Source organism: Aphelocoma coerulescens, chromosome 8, assembly GCF_041296385.1.
Source record: "Aphelocoma coerulescens isolate FSJ_1873_10779 chromosome 8, UR_Acoe_1.0, whole genome shotgun sequence".
In the NCBI taxonomy this organism is placed as follows: domain Eukaryota; kingdom Metazoa; phylum Chordata; class Aves; order Passeriformes; family Corvidae; genus Aphelocoma; species Aphelocoma coerulescens.
Genome location: NC_091022.1, coordinates 19,040,896 through 19,062,206, shown reverse-complemented (window position 1 = coordinate 19,062,206; position 21,311 = coordinate 19,040,896). Strand labels below are relative to the sequence as shown.

The window sequence follows — 21,311 nt, the reverse complement described above, 5'->3', positions numbered from 1 at the left end:
GAGCCCAGGTGACCTCTGAAAGTGAGAACCAGGCACAATTTGATCTACTCTCTCATTAGAAAGAAATCATGGTTTTAATAAAACACAGCACAAAACATGTTTAAAAGACAGGGATTTGCAGATAAATTATTACCATTGGGTAGCTGTATTTTGAAAATTTATGTTCAGTTCTGCTTTCTAAGAAAAGAGAGCCAAAATAAAGTAGAACAAGGTAGGAGTTTTGTTGCAGGAGAGCTTGTGGCTTAGTGGTATTCTAGAAATGAGAGATTTTTCTCACAAATCCACAATTTGAATATTTCCAGCTGGATCACATTTAGTTCATAAACAGCATTCTTTATTCCATAAGAAGAACAGAGACAAAAATGACTGTAAATGTCATTGTATATTTTTATAAATACTGAATAGTCATACTTCAGTGCAAAATATGTGGAAACTTAAAATATTTATTTATATGAACAGAGATGGCATAAGGGATATTTAAGACATATGTACTGTAATAACATGAAAAAACAACACCAGTTCATGTTTTAGTTGTGCTATATACTGTTAATGTTCTCTTCTAAGCTACAGCCACTTCAGTTTGAAGGCTCAGCTTTTTGGTAGTCTTAATGATTTTCATGGGTTTTTTCTTGTCATTAAGAGAAAGTATTTGTGCTACTTCAACATAAATTGGTGTTTGAAAAACTGTATCAGTATTCCTCATTTGATCAAGTCATCTCTGTTCTCCTAATGGAAGAAGGATCATCAAACATGAATTTGGGCATTGCTAGTTTCCTTTTTTTTGTGTTGAAAATTATTTCACGCCACAGGAAATCCTGTCCTCTCTTCAAATTAGGATAATTAAAAGTCATTACATGAATAACCCCTATAACTTATAAACAAAGGAAATATTTTCTACACACAGGATAAATATGTAAGCATTTTTTGCTGATTAGCCACTAAAATATTTCTAACTTTCAGTTAGTTTTAATACCATTTTAAAATAGTTTCTTTGATATAAACTACGTTTTTATTGCTCTACTTAACCATAAGTTTAGAATACTGAATATGCTCCTCCTCTGTGATATTGCTTATTTCTCTTAAAATAAAATTACTGAGTGGATATCATGCTTTAAACACTTTTCTAATGTTGAGGTCTGCCTGAACTTTTGACAACTTTTGTGAAATTTCCATTTTATTTATGCTCCATTAGAGCTGGCAGTAGTGGGAGCCATAAACCTCCTTTGAGTGTTTTGAGATAATCAGGTCCCATAGCACACCCAAGAAGGGGGGGGAAAAGGGAAAAAAAATTTACAACCAGCCTTCTCCAGGGCTGCTGTTGTTTTTACTGCTGCTGGAAATGTATCAATATAAGAAGAGAATTTTTGAAGTTTTCTTTGTCAACATTAGTATTCACTGAAAAGTACAAAGAAGTTCTGATTCATCAGGTGATTTGTTTACAACCTGTTATAAACCTAATTTTTTGACTGTTGAAATGTAAAATACAGTTGCTAAAACACAGATTTCTAGATACTGACCAGAATAATCTTGACATATTGCTGTGTATTTTTAGCAATTGCTTGTCCCAGAACGCCACAGTACAGAAAAACCACTGTTATTAATGTAGTATTATGTGGAATGATTCAGAGAACACAAAACAAGTATGATATTTTCTTGATTCCGTGACTCTTTCAGAACCACAGCAATTTCTGAAACACCTCCCATTAATGACTGTGCATGAAGTAATCTGCATTGATCTGGCTGAGCATTGATATTAAAAAAAAGAGAGCAGCTGAGAGATGATCTGAACAAAATATGTTGGTGCACATTTTAAACAGTCATCCAGAATTTTGCCATTATAGTTTCCCTCAATTTCAATGGAAAATCAATATTAAAACTGCATATTCTCTGACTGTGGGCATGCCTAATATGCAATGTCGTTGTAGCCCTGTGCTTTGTCTTTGCTTGCAGTACTGCTGTCCATTTGGTCCTTGAGCTTGCAAACAGCCTTTAAATAAAGGTGATGAGGGGAAAAAGCAATGAGATTGACATTACACTCAAGCAGCTGAAAGAAAATGCAACATTTATTTAAAGAGATAAGAAGTCAATCTTTGTGGAATGGCTATTTATAAATGCCAGGTGTTTGGTTTTTTCCCAGCTGAATTAAGAATGTCTAACATCACCTTAAAGCTTGCTTGCCTATAGAGTATTGTGAGCTATTAGAGCTGGTAAAGTTTAAGTAATTTGTGTAGAATGATGTAGTTACTTCAGAAAGCTTAGATATCACCTGGAGATACGGTAGAAGTTCTAGAGACATTGATGCTTGCTTTCATCCATGATGAAAATAGCATATTATGAATTGAAGAAAGAAGTTGATAATGAAGTTTATGTATTTTGTAAACAAAGCATCTCCATTGCACCTATGATTAATTATATTAATTAAAATGTACTTTTTTTGTGTGTTTTCAGTGAAAGAGTTCCTAGCCAAAGCCAAAGAAGACTTTTTAAGAAAATGGGAAAGCCCCCCTCAGGTATCACTCATTTAAGCATTCAGTAATTTTCTGTATTGCATTTTTTGGATAATGTTATCAGTGTGTTGTCAGTCTGTAATGAGCAGTGCAGAAAACAGAAATCATTTTAGTGCAATTTGTAAAGGAGTTTCAGGTTTTTTAATGCCAGCTTTGTCACTTTTCACTGAAGTTCATCAACAAAGATTCTCAGGTCTTCTCTAGATCTGAGCTGATGAAATGCTCCCACTGAACAACAATTTCTCTTATGAGAATGATGTTCACAATCAACATGGCAAGACTCAAAATCTATTGGCATGTTTTTAGTTGGCTTTTTTTAATAACTAAAAGCGTTGGCACGTCTGTAATTTACCATGTTAATAATTTCCCCCATAATAGTAAGTGGAATTAAGAGTATTAAGACTACTGCATAGGGCTTGGGAGCTGGTTAAGGAGCTTGTTAGAGAGAAATCTTGTAAAATTTGAGATTTGGGGGAAGGATCATTCTTGTTCTAAAGCAACATTTGAGATGCTATGGCAATGAATATCTGAGAAAATGTACTCAGGGATGTGGTCTCCAGTCAACTCTCATGTAGAACTGTCTTTAGAGCTTGGGGGATTTTGCATGTTGTAATATTCTTGATCATTAAGTATGAGGGGGTTGTTTATCTGCATGTTATAATTATGATCTGTTTACTGCTAGATGTTCCTTACTAAGCATGTATGGACAGCTGTATGGACAAATTAAAGAAATGTTGATATAATTCAGTTAAGTCTTCTTCTGGTTTAATGAGTGCAATGTAAAATCTCTTTTTAAAATTTGACAGGTATCACATTATAACAGTATAGTTGGCTATAGTTTCTTTGATAAATGTAATATTATTCAACTTTTTTCATAATTGAATTAATACAGTTAAAATTGTCTTTGTGTATTCGTTTGTAAATAATGTGATTATATCCTACATGTAGAATACTGCTGGCCTAGATGATTTTGAGAGGCAAAAAACCCTTGGAACAGGATCATTTGGGAGAGTAATGATGGTGAAACATAAATCCACAGAACAGTATTATGCTATGAAGATACTGGACAAACAGAAGGTTGGTATAATTTATAGTGGGTTTTGTGCTACAGAAGAGTTTGATGCAGATGAACAGCTACAGCTGTGGCTGAACTGAGTTGCACATACTGTGCTTTTTCTTATCACACTTGGATACCAGTGATAATTTAATGCTTTATTTTCTTTTTTAGCCAGTAGGTTCAGTTGTTGGGATTGTATAGACTTTGTACAATTGCCAGTAACATTAACAACAGGCTAAAGAGGCTTTAACTAGTGTCCAAGGCATTAATAAAATGTTACTGGGTAAATTCTTTGCTTAGATTTTGTAAGGTGGCCTTGTATATTCTTTGGCAAAAGCAAATTGTAGTGCTATAGTTCAAATAAACAAAAAAACTTTTGCAGGGTAGCTCAAAACTCTGGAAGACTCTTTAGATCAGAAATTCTCAAAATTTTCATTTGTGAACCGTAACTGAAATTAAAATTGTCTGCATAAATAAATTTCTTTTCCATTCTTGATCCTATGAGGTATGTTTAATTATGTAATAATCCTGTTGCATCTGTAGTAACCTTGTAGATAGAACAGGAGTCTCAGAACAGTTGTCACATAATGGACATTTTCTGTGTTGAAAACTTCAGTGCTGTAGTCTGAGCCTGTATTGCTGCTCCAGCCTGATTTCTTTTTAGCAGTTTATTACTCTTAGATTAAGTAAGCAATGCCATTTGATAAAGTTTAAATTTTAAACAGTACAGAATTCCAGAATGCAAAGAAGTGTTTTAACAGCATTTATCAATACAAGTAGTTTTTAATGGTTTTGACAAGTTTTTCAATAGTGCATTATTTAGATTAGTAGATTCAAAAGTCCTCAATGTAAGAGCTGTTCTAACTTTTAAGACACTATACGTAACTTTGCTGCTGTATAACAAAGGTCATTTTAAGAAAATATTAATCTGGCAAAGAGAACTTAATAATCAGCAACTAACAAAATCAAAGTCAGTGTTGCCTCAATGTGGACTTTGGCACTTAGGCATTATTACTTTTCTGAGGAATTTTATATAATGGAACTATGGCAGTGACATAGTCAAACTGTTTTGCCTGAGTTGCAGTTCCAGTATTCTTTACATGTGATTGGGGTCCTGGACCTTGAATGATGCTTCATTTAATGAAGGACTGCTTTATAATGGTCATCAAACAGAAACTAAAGTAAACTCACCTTTTAGTGTCAAATCTGACATGATGGGCTTTTTTACTCAGGAAAGCTGAATTTTTTGCAACTAAAGCATTCTCCTACTATAATGGTTTCTAACTTGTATTAAAAAAAAAATTGAATTAAGTTAAAATTACATTCCACCATAGTACAAATAAAGACAGCCCAGACCATTTCCACCCATGTGGAAATGTACCTCAGCATTACCTCAGTATGGCTGGTAGCATCCTGCAGGCAGAGCTGCTGTAGCACCTCAGTGCTGCCCTAAGAGCCCACCACCAAATTTCAAATTTTCAGCTGGCTTTTTCTTTGAACCCTTTTTCATGAATGGCTGAGTTGTCATCGCTGGAGCAATTTAGGAAATAACATCTTACTTCAGAAAGCTGCCATAAAAATACTCAAGGATTTTAAAAAGAAAGATAATTAAGTTCTTAATTACTCCCTTAAGTTAATTAAGGTAGTAATCTACCTCTTAAAATTGGAAAGTTTTCTGCTGGAAAAAGCAAAAAGTCACATTTTTAACAATTGCAGTGGACTTGTAGTAAATGATTCCATGGGATTATAAAGATGTTTGCATCCAAACATCAGTCTTCTGTTAGTAAATTAGATGGTTCTGTCTATAAAAAGAAGTTTTGATGTGGTCCTTTATGAAATACCTGCTTTTTCAACTTAGCATAGTTATTTATTTATGTGTTCTATTAGAAATATATTAGTAGCTTCCACTAATTGTTCAAAAAATAGGATATGGTTTGGTGAGAACATGTTTCTATTTCTTTGTTTATTACAGAGAACATACAGATATCTGAAATTAGACGATGGGCATGCTGCCTATAATTTTTCATTTCCATTTTACTTGGGGAAAGCATCCCGTGTATGTCTTTGTTATCCAGTCTCATGCTTGATTCACAGAACATGAAAAAAAATGTCATAGATGTTGATGCAGCCAGTAGTTTTCTGTGTAGGGATGTTATTCCTTTGTCTGCCTTGCATTAGGAAGGCTGGAACATGCCAGACACCATTTCTATAAGGGAAGGTGACACTGGCCATGCCCTGAGCCTGGGCTTAAGTGTGAGCAAAGCTGTGTCTGAGGCCCCAGCTGGCTTCAGCCTGGGGTATTGCTGCCATCCCCCTCCAGTACCTCACTGGGAGGAGCTGCAGGAACAGGGGTGAAGTCTTGTCTGTGAGGTGTACAGCTGCAATGCCAGACAAGAGCCTTGGCTTCTTACTTGGATGGACAAGGTCATTCCAGTACCGTAGTGTTTTAGGGATGCAGACACTTCCCACAAATGAGTTGATTTGAGCAAAACTTTATTTGTACCCTAAAGATCTGGGATTCAAAAGAGATTTAATGTTTTTAAATCATTATTTCTTTTGTATGACATTTATTTCAAAGCAGTAGTAAGTTTTTTATAGGTACTACCTTTTGCATCTAAAAGTTAAATTTATAAATACAGTTTCAGGCAGGGTTGATTATCTCTTATTTATAGCAGTTCGATTTGATTTCCAAACATAAAAACAGACTTGTTTTGATCACTCTTGTACTTTTTCTTCTTGTTTCCTATGGAGCGAGGAAAAAAAGCCCTAACTTTACTTGAAAATCATGCCATTCTCAAAATGAGTTAGAGATAAATTGTGCAGTAGGGATTAAGTAAAATGGATATAATTCATTATGCAGTGTTGGGGTTTAACACAAGCCAATTATTAATTGCTGAGAAAGAACAATGATCAGAAATCTGCCACTTGCTGCCTTGTTAGCAGCCTAACATTTTAATGGATTACAAGAAATAACTTGTTTATAAAAATGGAGATTTTGAATTTGTATTCTCCTTAGTTTTGTCACTAATGTGTGAGCTGTGTAACATAAGCCTGTTTACTCCTGTTCACAGGTAACAAAATTCATAATTAAATGTGTCTTACACAGTTTCCTGCCTTTCTTAGCAACAAGGGTCCAAAGATCACATGGATTTTATTGAAGTGCTGAGGAAGTATGTCCATAACAAGCACATGCAATTCTTAGAAAATGCAGAGAGGTTTTCCTTACTGACTCTTACACTCAGCAAGTAGGAAGAAGCATTATTTATAGAATTGTCTGCCAACCATATTGCATAAGTGTCACTCTTTAAATGTTGTTAGACTTTTTAATCCTTTATTGGTTCTGTTATTGTACTAGGAATCCATAAGTTACAAGCTTGCTTTCAACTAATTGTTTAACACTAAAAAATTTATCGACAACTATAAAATATCACGCTTAAGCTGAAGATTGTTTTTTGTCTCCTAGGTTGTCAAACTGAAGCAGATAGAACACACACTGAATGAGAAGAGAATATTACAAGCGGTGAACTTTCCTTTCCTTGTTAAACTGGAGTATTCTTTTAAGGTAGTCATTACTTTCAAAGTAGTTGTTGGGTTTCAGGGAAGTGCGTGCTTGCACTTGAGATATTAAAATGTATAACTTTTACAGTACCATAGTTCAAGTATTTTTGTTTTCAAAGATGCTTCATTTGGCACTGTTGCCAGGGCTTGAGTAGGAGTGGAGTGCACTCGTGTACACTTCATATACCCCGGTTCATCAGGTAATGATTGAAAGGATATCTCCAAATAAAAAAAATAAAGATTAAATTAAATTAAACTCGTCAGAGTTTTCTTTTGGAGGGCAACTGGATTTTGTAAAGCAAGGGAGCTTTTAGGCATTATTTTATCTTAGAGAGATACCAAAGCATGTCTTCTGTACCAATATATAGAATGCTAAATTTGTAATTGTTCTGCAGATTTTTTTGCTTGAGATTTATACTTGAGGCAGGTCTTTGTGAAAGTTTTAACCATGAAGGAAAGAACTGTGAGCTTAGCTTCTAATTTCATGACAGTACTAGTCAGTCTGTAAAGAAATTGAGTAGCTTTCTAGTTTATACAGTGATATGTGCCTTCTTTTTCCTTCTTTATTTTGTCTTTTTTAAAAATAATTTTAAATAAGCAGACATGTTATCTTTAGAGTTTTAGGTTTGGGGCAGGGGCTGTGAAGACAAGAATATCTCAGGTTGTCACGTATAAACATTTAAGAGTTCAAAGTCTTGCCTTGCAGTAGGCCTCTTACCCTCTCTTCCTTCAGGTCTCTTACACACCATTCTGCATCTGGACCTCACTAATTATCTTTATAATTTGCTTTAAAATAGATTTCTTGAGATATGTGATGCTTTTTTTGCATCTTTTCAATAATTTATGCCCATGTTGCATTATATTTGTCAATGTCATCGGATGGCTACAATTTTTCATTTTCATTCATTAATAAAATGTACTCCACATAGGAGTCATAGAGACTATAGTATGCCTGATATGTATTTGTGTGTGTTTACTTGTTTCCTTGATTTCCTTAGGACAATTCTAATTTATACATGGTAATGGAGTATGTTCCTGGTGGAGAAATGTTTTCACATCTAAGAAGAATCGGAAGGTTCAGGTAAGAGTATTAATGACATTATTCCTTTAAAAAGGCTTAATTTGCTGATTTGGGAAGAGGGTTTTATAAAATTTTTTAGCATTGAATAAAAAATTCTGAAGGGTTAAGTGCATTTAATTTACCTCTTGTTCAGTGGATTTAAATTAGTCAGGCAGTGAAGAACTCCTAATTATTTTTCAGTTAATACAGGCATTTGTGATCTGTGCATGATGGAATCTTGGAATTCCTATACATATTGTCACTGAAATTCATGATAGTTTCTAAAAGTAAAATTTGAAGTCAAAGTTCTGCATCATGGGTTACGTTCATCTTGATTTGCATGTGTATTTTGGCTGCAGGACTTAAATTTAGGGAATGCATGTATCAATTCTGAAAATGTTTGCTTTTGCTTTTTCTTGTTATGCAGTAAAAGAACCAGTTAAAAGGTATTTAATTCGTCTGTCCCTGACAGTTAGGTGGTTGTTTCAGTACCTTAGCATAGCATTGGGGTACTTAATATTCTTTTAATTCTTCACAGTGAACCACATGCACGGTTTTATGCAGCTCAGATAGTGCTAACATTTGAGTACCTCCATTCATTAGACCTCATCTACAGAGATCTAAAGCCTGAAAATCTTTTAATTGATCAGCAAGGATACATCCAGGTATGATATTCTTCATATATTTAGGGAGTGAAGTTTTGTCTTGCAGTGTAGATTTAGGTAATTCGAGAAAATGCATTTAGAATAAATGGTCTGAAGCTGTTTGCCATGTTAGCATGTTTGTGTGGAGCATTCAAATGCCCTACTGCCTAGTAATGGTTAAAACCTTTGGGTTGTACTTCCTCTGACTAAAATTAAGTATGCACAGTAGAGCTGTCTGCAGTTGAGCCAGTTGTCAAAATTTCCCTTGGGGTCTGTGGTGAGAAGTAGGTGATTACATGGCTCTGTTCATCTGACCTATTTTATACATCTGCCCTAGAACAAGATGAAAGGTGCCCTAAAATGTCTGTTTCTCTGCATTGTCTGTATAAGTAGTTTAAGAAAACCAGCTTAGATATTAAACCTGATGCTATAGGACTTAATGTCCAGCAGATGAATCCCACCCTTGGAGAGTCCTAGCCTTCCCAGCACATCTGGAGTGTGAGCTGAGTTGAGGTCAGATCAGCACTGCAGTGCTCAAATGACAGCTTTGGTTTTACAACAGCCTCTCATGGCACATTCTCATCTTCCTCTTAGCTCTTACGTTTTTAGCTAAATGGGAAATGGGAAGGCAGAGTGCAGCAATAAGTACTCTGCAATGCTGTGCAGTCCTTAAATTGTGGAAGTTCTTCTTTCCTCATTGTGTCACCTTCTGCCACAGCAGAATCTAAACAAGAACATACATAATAAAATGTTTGAGAGAAGTAGAAAGGATTCGTATCCTATATGTTGTTTATAACTGTAAAATGATTTTGCATGGAGTGTAAGATAATACTGTGGGGAGAGATCAATACAAGTTCCTTTAATGTGGTTGGGCAGCACCACTAATGTAAAGCTATGACTGGCTTACTCCAGAACTGGCAACTCTCTCTGCAACAGTATGTTTTTGTGATGGTGTGGCAGAGGGAGGTTTGTGTTTATATGTTGATGCTGCAGCTTCAGCTTCAGGGTTTTTTTGTATTTTAAAGCCATTACTGTTTGTCCCATGTCTGCAGCATATTTTTCGTATGTAGACTGATGTGCATTCCCAAACACAGAAATGATTCTTTGCTGACTGAAGCTAATCAGCACATCACCCACTCTGTTCAGTTCCAGCTGTTGATGCTCTGGTTTCTAGCAAAAATGAAGAAAAGCTGCCTTGCTAGTTTGGAGTTTGGCTTCCTTAGTGACACTAATGTACAGCAACATCAGCACGGGTTATTGTATAATTAGTGGCGATTCTCATTGTGGTGCAGTATGTTTTCTCTGGGAATGGGTTGAAATTGAAACCAAGAAGGAGGAAACAAAAGAAACAGATCCCCAAACAAGCATAGATGTGGTAGCTTGAAACTGATGCCAGAATTTCACAGGTAATACCTGGGCTCTGTATGTATTCCACAATACGGTTGAGGATCACTGAGAGTATGATATTGCATGCAGAGTTCTGAAAATTTACTGTAGAAAACAAGACAAGTGAAATGAAGAATTTATAATGTTCAAGTACTTGCCATTTGTGATACAATTATTGCTACATTTTCCCCCCAGGCCTCAAATAAACAAACTTGACTCTGGTGATGCTTTCAAAGATACTCAGAATCAAAAGTTACTGGAAGACCTCTTTGATGTTGTCTTATTCCCACACTAATTTGACATATGACCTTTATACACTTATGTAATAAAATTCTACATTTACAAGACTGGGGGATATATTGAACCCTTTTTGTGATTCATTTATTTTTTAACTAAAGGAAAAGATAAATATCTTATTTATGTTCTTTACATTTTCAGCATTACAGTCTGATGTTAAAAGTGTAAGAAAAATTAATAATGTAATTGCAGTACATGTGGAAGATTAGTAAGCCATAGTTCCCACTGATTTTTAAATTATAAATAGAAGCTGGTGTCAGGGTGATAATACATATTTTGTGTTCTTTATTAATTTTATCATGAGACCTTCTATTTATCTGAATTAGAAGTACCAGGAGGACTGACTAATAAAGGTACATCTGACTAGATGTGGTTTGAGAAATATTTTTTCCCCTGTAAAAAACCTCTTTCCAAAATATTTCCAAAGTACTTAATTTTAAATTTCTTATTGCGATGCACTTACAGTCAATTTATTTTTCCCGATGACAGGTCACGGACTTTGGCTTTGCAAAAAGAGTAAAAGGCAGAACTTGGACGTTATGTGGGACTCCAGAATACCTGGCACCTGAAATAATTCTCAGCAAGGTACTTTGTCTTGTTACTCAGCCATGCATTTGATGTAGTTAAAACTTCTCATCCAATTATTAAGCTCTGGGGGAAAACAATTGCTGATACTTCCAAAAATCAAATCTTGACTAGTCAGTTCTTTAGAAATTGCACAAAATGAAGTCATTGCATTGTAAGTATTCTTTTAGTATGTCAAAACTTATGCCAAATAAAGAATTTTCACATAAATGTATGGAACTTTCTACATATGCTTGCCACATAACTTGTGAGGGGAAGAAGATCTATAATTATTTAACTAACAACCTTACCAGAACAACAGATCTGAGTGATCACATTATGAAGTGTTAACATACTAGAAGAGGAACTCCAAAGGTAACAAGAACTGCCTATGGGATGAATCAATAGTCATTACACAACTAGTTGCAGAGTTTTTCAGTTTTAAGGCAGTTGACATCAAATCAAACATAACGATCCACTGGTTTTACATCTAAAGTACGTGCAATCTAAGCTGACTGTAGATCTGTTTGTCTACTACTTGCACCAAGTGTTCCAACATAGAAAAGTATTATTCATCCTATAGCTGTTTAACTGTAGCACTGCATGTTTTGCAAATGGAAAATATAGAACTGCTTATCTATAAAACAATTGTAGTGCATAATGTTAAAGTAAGCATTTAACATATGGTTTAATTAAATACCCTTTCCAGATTGTCAAAAATGAACAAAAAATACTTCTGTTTGGGGAAAAAATGTTTATTATTTGCATAGTTTTTTTCCCCTGTGCAGCTAAAGCAGCAAAAGAAATTCCAATGCATCTACTACAAAGTCTTCATAATAGATTTTTCTTTAAAGACTGACTCTGAACCCTGAGCTTTGTAAAAGATCTCAGAGAAAATATATGAAATGGATGGGTTTGGTGGTTTCTTTGTCTTTCATAACACTGAATAGGACCTACTAGTGATTGAAGGTTTAGGCTTTTAAGATCAGATCATAAATGACTATAACAGCTAATTAACTAAACTTTCAAGCTCTTGTAGCTCATTAACTACCTATGAAACTGAATGTTCCAAAATGCAGATAATCAAGCGAAAAGGTGACAGTGTACAATATAGGAAGTGCTGTTATATATGTTGTTATAATGGAATTTCCCTAAGCTTTGAAGAATTATCATTCTGTAACAAGATTGTTTTGATTTCAGACAAATAGATAAATTGTGCCCATTTCTGTTACTTAGGGAGTCTTGTCACAAGAGTGTAAAGAAATCACTGACATTCATCACAGGAATGTGTGCAAAATGCTTCACTTCCATCACTGTTTCCATCTCATTGCTGTATTAGGTTTCAAGTGTATTGCTGTTGGAATCTGTGAGTGCCAATTTGGTTGGAGTTAGGTTTTAAGTTCTGCATTAAATGGACAATAATGTATTTGCTTTCTTTGTATTCCATAAATATACAGATATATACTGAAAATCTTAACCTGTGTTAGAAACTGTACTAACAGTGGCGTGTTTCATTTTATTCAGGGTTACAACAAGGCAGTGGATTGGTGGGCATTAGGAGTGTTAATCTATGAAATGGCAGCTGGATATCCCCCATTCTTTGCAGATCAGCCCATTCAAATTTATGAGAAGATTGTGTCTGGCAAGGTGAGTTAAGGCTCTGGGTGTTTTCACAAATGTAGTTGTTTTTGTAGAACCTGTGTTTTGGTGGAGGAGATGCAGAATTTACTGGCCACTAGACAGTGAGCAATTTGAAAAGGACACAGGAGAAGTTGTAATGTACATTTCATAAGTGCAGACATTGTTATTTGAAAATCAAAGTTATAAAAGTCTGTTCCCTGCCTTCAGATTTAAAATGCAAGTTACTAAATGTACAGACATTGTGGTATTATATCCTTTTATGCTTGGATTAAAGTGATCCAACGACTATTAACAGCTACTTAGCTGTGTGCTTAATTTGCCTAGCTACTTTCTAGAATTTTTTTTGCAGTTTTTGAGAGGCCCTGGAGAGTTTCCATCATTCCTAGTAGGTATCTTTACTTCCACAGTTGTGTAGCTAGACATATCTAATGTTCATTTGGCTTTCATTGTTATATAAAATTTTTGAAAAGTGTTTCCAATGTTTCCCTTTTATTTTTCATTACTGTATCTTAGTGTGCCAAATAGCACCAAAATGTAATCATTCTGGTGTTTGTTCTGCCAGCCAGTGTTGGTTTTTTGTGCTCACTTGATTTGTTACAGTTGTTCTCTTGCTTGTCCCTACATGGACACACGCTGTGCTGCATCTCAGGTGCCTCTGTAATTCTAATCAAGCGCAGTACCTCAGTAGGCCTGTGGTGCACTGCACTGAGGTTGATTCGTATTTAAATAAAGAAGGTGGTTGGTGGTTGCTCTTTGAAAGGTTTTAATGCTATGAATCTTCAGCTGTGTCCATGAATATATGGGAATTAATTTACCAAAACATATTTTCAAAGAAATCTTTCTCTTCTAAACTAAAAAAAAAAAAAAAAAAAAAATGTTGGCCATTTTTTGTATTTTTATCTACCTGGCTTGACATTTGTACTGTTGGTCATCTACCTTTTTTCTGAGTCCATGGAGGGACAGCTGCAGAAGCAGCACTGGACATCAACTGTGGAAACTCTAATTCAATCCTCAGCTAGCAGTTCTTTATAACCTGGGGTCTTTCATTTATTCTACCTCATTTGCTTACTTCTCTGCTTAAAAATTTGAGTTAGTATTTCCTTACTTTACTGTGGTCTAGATATTATAGTCACTAAAACCTGTGAATTTCTCATAATCTACAATAGAACAATATTGGTAGGTAAACTGAAGCAGGTTCCTTGATAATTGGACTGTTTGATTTCTCAAAATGTTTTTATGTTAAGTAATTCCATGATCTGTATTTACATCATAACTGATCAGCTGAATATTGGGAGTGTCAAACACTGGGACTATGAGGATGACAGACACAGCTTTCTGCCTGTTCTTTTCCCCTTCCTTCTCTCTGCCATCTCAAATGGTGTCAGTCGATCATTTGTTAGTAAAACCCTTTGTAATTACATCCCACGAATCATCTTCAAATATCCTTTAGCTAAGTTTGAATGAATTGCAAGTCACTAGTGTGCTATCTTCAAATAGTGCTGTTATGTAAGACTTTTGATGTTTGGTGCATTTAGTTACCAGAAACAGATTGCAGAACAGCATAAAGTTCCAGATTGACTTTTCATATATGGTTGCTGAATGTGCAGTTATTTCAGAGCATATCTATATTTTTATATGCTGTGTATACACTATATACTGTGTCTCCTCTGTGTGTGTGTGTGTATAATATAATATAAAAATTTATACCTAGAAAATAGCTGAGAATGTCTTGAGATGATGTGTTGGTGAGACACTAAGTTAAACTTATCTTTTAGATCACTGTTACATTAAATTAATATTTTGCCTCCTAGAAACTTCCAGTTCAAGAAATGGTAGATGGGCAATGTAATGCTATTGATAAAGGCTTTGTGAAACAGAAATACATGTGCAACAATAATCATCTGTCTCTTCATGCATTCTTGATTGATTTGGTTTTAGAAGAAAGACAGAAACTATTGCCCTACTGTTTCCTTTTGTGTGAAGTTGTTTCCCTTCACAGGGGAAAGAATCAAATCTGTATCATGCTTTTTAATGTTGTGGGTGTATAATTTTAGGTGAGGTTCCCATCACACTTCAGTTCAGACCTAAAGGATCTTCTAAGAAATTTACTCCAGGTAGATTTGACCAAACGATATGGAAATCTTAAGAATGGTGTAAATGACATAAAGAATCACAAGTGGTTTGCAACTACAGATTGGATTGCCATTTATCAGAGAAAGGTAAGACCCTTCCTGATCAAAATTATTACAGGTCTTTAAGAGGTTGAAGTAAAATTTCTAATTATTGTATTTATTTTTTTATTTCCTAGATCTGTGACTTGAAATTGAGAAAGGGTGAAAGTAGTTTAATCTTTTAAGACTCCAAAGGATATGTATTGATTGAGTTATGTTTGTTTCTTTTGGGTATTTTATCCTGGACCTCTGTGTACATTCACGTTCTCTTTAACACACACATTGTGTGTTAGTCTATTTCTGGATTATCTCAGGATGAGGCATCTCCTGCCTCTCTCACTTTTTATTTAAACCCTGCTATAGTGGCATCTATAAATACTTCACCACAGCAGAGATGAATTTGTTTTCCTTTCCAGCCAGCTCTTAGCACTCAGACTGTGCTTCAGTGTGGAGAAGCTCAAGCCAAAGCTAGAGCCTTTCTTTTTTCTCCTAAAGCAACCTGCTCCCTCCTTGTTCTTGCTTTGTCTTGATACTGTAAAAAAAAGCTAGGGATAAATGATAATATTTAAAGAAATTGGTTTGAATTTGAAATGCTAACAGTCTTGACTATAGAGGCATGAACTTGCTGCTGTAACAGCAGTATTTTAAGGGCCAAACCTAAATACCAACAATAGTTTATAAAAAGAAACTGGTTGTTTGGCTACACAAACTGACAGTACAGTTGTTGAATTATTCATTAATGTATTAATTACTAGAAGACAGGGTACAATTAACGCATCCTGTATTCCTTGCATCAAGTATAGATATTTTTAAGAAAATATTCCCTATTGTAGAATTCTAATTATCTGTTCTTCGCTTTCTTAATGCCTCTTTGCAAGGCAGATTTATATGCCCAGAGTCTCATTTGCCAGTATGCTGTTTGGGAACACCCAGGTCCCATAATATTAAAGCAGGTGTTTTAATACTGTGCTAAATATTCTTAGCATTCCTAATGTACTGCTATAGTGAATTACTTTCACAGAAATAAGAAATATTTTTAAATGTTAACAAGTAGTACAGTCAGAATAGCTATTACTAGATTTAAAGGGTTGTGAAAACGGATGCCAAATAAGTTTGAAGCTTCTAATTATAAAGAATAAATGCTCTAATACTGAGGGTCTGAAACAACAGCATGGATTGTAATATCATTCAAGTAGTCATAGAAATACAGCAATAAACTTTCGGTTTATACTAGTTTTTCACAGTGCCTGTTACCACAACATGTATTCTCCTGAACAAACTTAGTGTTCCTTGGCAGCTAATGTCATGTGGATGATTTTTTTATTTTTTTTTTAATGCTATAGTCATAAGTAAACCAGTCAATTACCTAATATTTCGGGTACAGAATCACAAAATACGCTGAGTTTGAAGGGACCTACAAGAATCATCCAATCCAGCTCCTGGCTCTGCACAGGATACCCTAGGAGTCACACCATGTGCCTGAGAGCATTGTCCAAAGGCTTCTTGAACCTGTCAGGCTGCGATCACTGCCCTGGGCAGCTGTTCCAGTGCCCAGCCGCCCTCTGGGTGAAGAAGCTTTTCCTGATGTGCAGTCTAAACCTCCCCTGACTCTTCAGGCCATTCCCTCGGGTCCTGTCACTGTCACCACAGGGCAGAGATCAGTACCTGCCTCCCGTTTTCCCCTCCTCAGGAAGCTGGAACTGCAGTGAGGTCTCCCTTCAGTCTCATCCAGGCTGAACAGACCCAGTGCCCTCAGCCACTCCTCACATGGCTTCTCCTCAAGGCCCTTCACCACCTTTCTTGCCCTCCTTTGGACACTGCAATAGTTTCATCTCTTTCTTACATTGTGGCACCCAAAACCGCCCCCAGGACACGAGGTGAGGCAGCCCCAGTGCAGAGCAGAGCAGGACAATCCCCCCCTTGCCCGGCTGGCGATGCTGAGCCTGATGTCCCCAGGACACGGTTGGCCCTGCTGGCTGCCAGGGCACTGCTGACCCAACTTGCCATCGACCAGGACCCCCACGTTTGTTCCACAGCACTGCTCTCCAGCCTCTTGTCCCCCAATCTGTCCATACATCCAGCGTAGCCTCATCCCAGGTGCAGAATTTGGCACTTTCCAATGTTGAACTTCATACACTTGCTGCCCTCCACGGAGTCAACAGCTCCTCCCAGTTTTTTATTGTCTATGAACTTAATTAGTATCCCTTCCATTCCTGCATCCAAATCATTTATGGAGATGTTCAAGAGCACAGGGCCAAGGATTGAGCACTGCAGAATCCCACTAGTGACAGGTCACCAGTCTTATGTCACCCCATTCACTGTAACCTTTTGTGCCCCACCTGTGAGCCAGTTGCTCACCCATTGCATGATATACAATCAAGTCTTCCTTTCTTTGTGTGTTTCCATATTTATTAACACACTGCCTGATAAGATGATTGTACTTAGGGCCAAACAGGTATTTCCACTATAAACCAGCGTTATCTCCTGCAATCCCTTTAGAGATTCCATAGTGAAGATAATAGGAAAAGGTCTGACATGTCTCATTTGAAAGTGTTCTAAAATTCAAGCAGTAAATGAGGTATTTTCTGTGCTCTGAGTTTTGTTGTAAGAGAGTGACTGGAAGTCAGCTTAAGAAAACAGAGAGAATTCAGATAATGGTCAATGTGTGGCTTTGTAGGCTAGGTATGTACACAGACTGTGTGCTCACTCAGGCTAAACCGCTAAAATGCATATATTGTTTCAGGAACAAAAGGATATACACATGGCAATTGCACTCATGAATGCACAAGTTACTGTTTCTTCTTGGCGGTTTATAATGTTATTGCCCACAGTCAGTGGAGTTTAATTTGTGTTAGTCTGTGCTGTACCTCTAATTTACTGATCTACACACATGACACATCCCCCCACCATCAGCAATCTACCTGGTCGCACAATGTGGTGTGATCCTCTGCCTCAGCTGGAGCTGGAGCTGTGCCTGTCCTGCTTCATTGTCTCCCCACCATTCTACCTCTGGCATACTTACTCCTTGGGATGTTTGGGAGAGAGATACTTGTCAGATTACTTTGTGTTTCCAGGTTTAAATTTGCATCACCTGCACAATCTTGTTGTAATTTTGCTTACCTTATGGTACCGTTTTTGAGTGACTCCTTCAAGTCATTGCTTGTGTCTCATTGTGGCCTAGTTTGGAGAAGGCTTTCAGTTCTCACCTAGTTAGGTCCTAGGAGGAACTTCATAAGATATGCAGAACGAATTCTTTTACACTTACATTAGGTTAGTTTTTATTTGGAAATAGAAGATTATTATTAAGTAGGAAGGAGAGCGTTCCAAACTTTCCTAAGACTTTTGTGTAGTGGTGGTGGCAATCAATTGTTCTCCGTGTCCTGTGCTAATGAGCTGGAAGGAGCAGGATGGCCTCTGCAAGGAGAGAACTAATCTTTGTTTGGAAGTGGAAGTCATTTTTAATGATGCCTGTCAGCAAGAGATTAGTCTTTTTCAATTTAGATTCACACATCTAGGCCTGTACCTTCTTAGGTGGGTTTTATGTGCCACAGCTTAAACCTGTAATACCTGATTTCTTGGCAGGATTTGAAAAGTAATGGGAGTATTGCTGTGCTCATCATTACAATGCTAAATCTACTGGTATTAGGCCAGTAACATTTCATGTGCCTTTTTGTGTCTCCCACCAATACAGGTAGAAGCTCCATTCATACCAAAGTGCAGAGGTCCTGGAGATACCAGCAACTTTGATGACTATGAAGAAGAAGATATTCGTGCGTCTCTAACAGAAAAATGTGCAAAAGAATTTGCTGATTTTTAGTAGGAGTAAGAGGACAAGATGACATCAGGGCTCACATTGGGATCTTTGCACTCTGTTAACAGATGAGGTGGAGCTGAGACCATCATATGTCAAAACAGTTACCTAGTTACTTCATTCCACAAAGCTGACTGAGGTCTTTATTGCCATCTTCCATGTGTGCAGTTTGCACCAACCCTTCTAACTAGGCACAATTAAGCAAGCACTGTTTGTGCAGTAACACAGAATAATAGACCACTTTCCTACTTAACTTTGGTTTCTGTCGTTCTTTGTTTCTGTGTATTGTTCATTTTCCCCCTTTGAAATGAAGTAGTTTTTTACCCAAGAATGCTCCATTTTATTTTGAATAATGTATTATTTGTGTGAGTGAAATGGAAGGTGTTGCGGCTAGTGTGATTTAGACTGAAGTGAAAGATAAATGTTGCTTCTAGTCTGTGCCAGCCAATAATTCATGTCTGTCTTGTGTCTGATGCTACAATTTATAATAATTTTTTAGTAGCTCAGACTAAACCTAGCCAACATTTTTAGCATTTTTGAAGGTAGTATTTATCGCCATATAAATGTCTGCTAAATTAACTTAAAAACATTTTTTCCTGGAGGCTGACCAAAATTCAGTAGAATCAATTGGATGGCTTAAGTAGGGGACAGTAGCTAGACCCCGTGCCTTGGTTTTCTACATCCCTGCAGTTTTCATCACTGCCTCCTTCCTTTGCATTTCCCACCTAGGCAGTAGGCAAATTGCCATAACCAGACTGTACCATGGAAAGCTTACAGTCTCATGAGAGGGAGTAACTCCATCTGGTCTGGATTTTGGACCATATTAAACCAAGTCAACTTACCAGCATTTCAGTTGGCAGGTATGAAATGGCTTGTTTAAGATCAAGAACCCTAAACTCTTAAAGGAAGTTTTGGTCAGTACTGTAGAGAATTCATTTTGATTCACCTTTTCTTCTTTTTTTTTTTTCCTAATTTTTAAAAAGTAGCCAATGTTTGGGCTCCCAAAGTATTCCTTGCTTCAAGCCTTTTTTGATTAAAAAAGGCATCCATTAGAATAAAAACCACCATGCCACAAAAAGCAAAATGCGCTCTGCCATTAGCTATGAAAAACAAATGGTTTAGCAAATGCAAAATAATGTTCTAGATGCATCGCTGGATGAACACGGTTATTTTTTGTTAGCTGTTAAGAATAAGAGGTTATTGCCAAGTTTTTATTCTGGTATACTATATTAGTAAACTGAGGATGGAGTACTGCTACAATCATTTTCTTTTTAATTACAGCACTTCATTCAAGAAGAAAAAAGATCAAGTTTAAAAACTGCAACAGCTGAGTTTATTTTAGTTGCGTTGTGTCTTCATTTCTAACCTACTTTCTTTCAATCAATCAGAATGTATGGTCACACAGATACAAGTATTTGGGTTTAATTATGTTTTGTATACTCTCACCAACTGACTTAAAAGGTATTGCTACCATGTGCTAGCTTTGGGCACTTTTACACATTTATTTCAATGTTAATAATCAGCGGCTCAGCACTTTTTTCGGGGTTGCTTTTAAACTTATTCATAGTAGTTTTATTTGTACACTTGGTTCTGGCTGTCTCAGTGACCTGTCTTAAAACAGCACATCTAAAAGTTTAAACTAGACTCATGTTTTATGATAAATTTACATGCATACAAGGATGAATTCTTTTTTTAAAAAATGAGCTATATTGATATATAGCCATTGGATTTCTTTGAATGCCAGTGCAAATAAACAGCTGGCATTCCTTCCTTTTAATCTGTACGACACTCCTAAAAGAAAAGCCTTTGTAGACATTTTACAAAAGAGTATGAAACATACCACCCAACGTTCTGTATGTTTAGGTTGTTGAGCATTTTTGCACAACGTCATTAGGAGGCTGACACTGAATGCAGTCTTTGTCCACCCGTATTTACATACATGCAAGAAAAGTATAAGATACTTTGCTGTAGCAAATTTTATGTAACAAAGATATATCGTCACATTAATAAATTTAAAGAAATCCTTTGTATGAAAATGTTAAAATCTTTTGTATTTCATTTAGACCAAGGACATGCTGCTGTATGCTAGCTGTATGCGATAAATTCTACAGTAACTTTGTTGTCGTTTATGAACTTTAAAAGATTTTAATAAATGTTGGAGATCACAATTTGATTCTGTTATGATTTTAATTTTTAATCATTACATTTATAGTTCTAGGAAGGTTCAGAGATTTTTCTGTTCTGTAAAATACTGTAATCATTCATCTTGCGTGTACAATAAGACAGAAGTCTAGGAAATTGGTTCTGACATGTCTGTCTGATATCCAGATTAAATTCTACACGAGCATAAGTGGAAAAGTCATCATAATGCCATGATATTATGCTATTTTTTAATTTTATGAAAATCCTGTTAGAAAGTAAAACACTTTTCCAATATGGCATAATAGACTTCAGTATGGAAATGAGATTCTATTTTGGAAAAGGAGGGGAAGTGTGCAATTTCCAAGGCATTAGTGAGTACATTTGACAATGTGAGTATTATACAACCCTCTCATTTAAACACAGTCATGAAGTATAACTACAGAATATTATGTTACCTGTATTTAATTTGAAAA

The 21,311-nt window shown here is 36.0% G+C and overlaps 1 protein-coding gene across 4 annotated transcripts in view; it reads left to right on the top strand.

The window, feature by feature from the left end:
- The window catches only part of PRKACB (protein kinase cAMP-activated catalytic subunit beta), a 66,995-nt gene extending 46,131 nt beyond the window's left edge, over positions 1-20,864 (top strand). For all 4 annotated transcript variants that reach the window (XM_069023008.1, XM_069023007.1, XM_069023006.1 and 1 more), the window contains 9 exons: positions 2,449-2,510; positions 3,456-3,584; positions 7,028-7,126; positions 8,121-8,203; positions 8,721-8,847; positions 10,999-11,094; positions 12,598-12,720; positions 14,769-14,933; positions 18,577-20,864. In XM_069023008.1, coding sequence (XP_068879109.1) covers positions 2,449-2,510; positions 3,456-3,584; positions 7,028-7,126; positions 8,121-8,203; positions 8,721-8,847; positions 10,999-11,094; positions 12,598-12,720; positions 14,769-14,933; positions 18,577-18,702 — 1,010 coding nt within the window. In that variant the 3' untranslated portion in view covers positions 18,703-20,864. The remainder of the gene's footprint in view (positions 1-2,448; positions 2,511-3,455; positions 3,585-7,027; positions 7,127-8,120; positions 8,204-8,720; positions 8,848-10,998; positions 11,095-12,597; positions 12,721-14,768; positions 14,934-18,576) is intronic.
- The last annotated feature ends 447 nt before the right edge of the window (positions 20,865-21,311 follow it).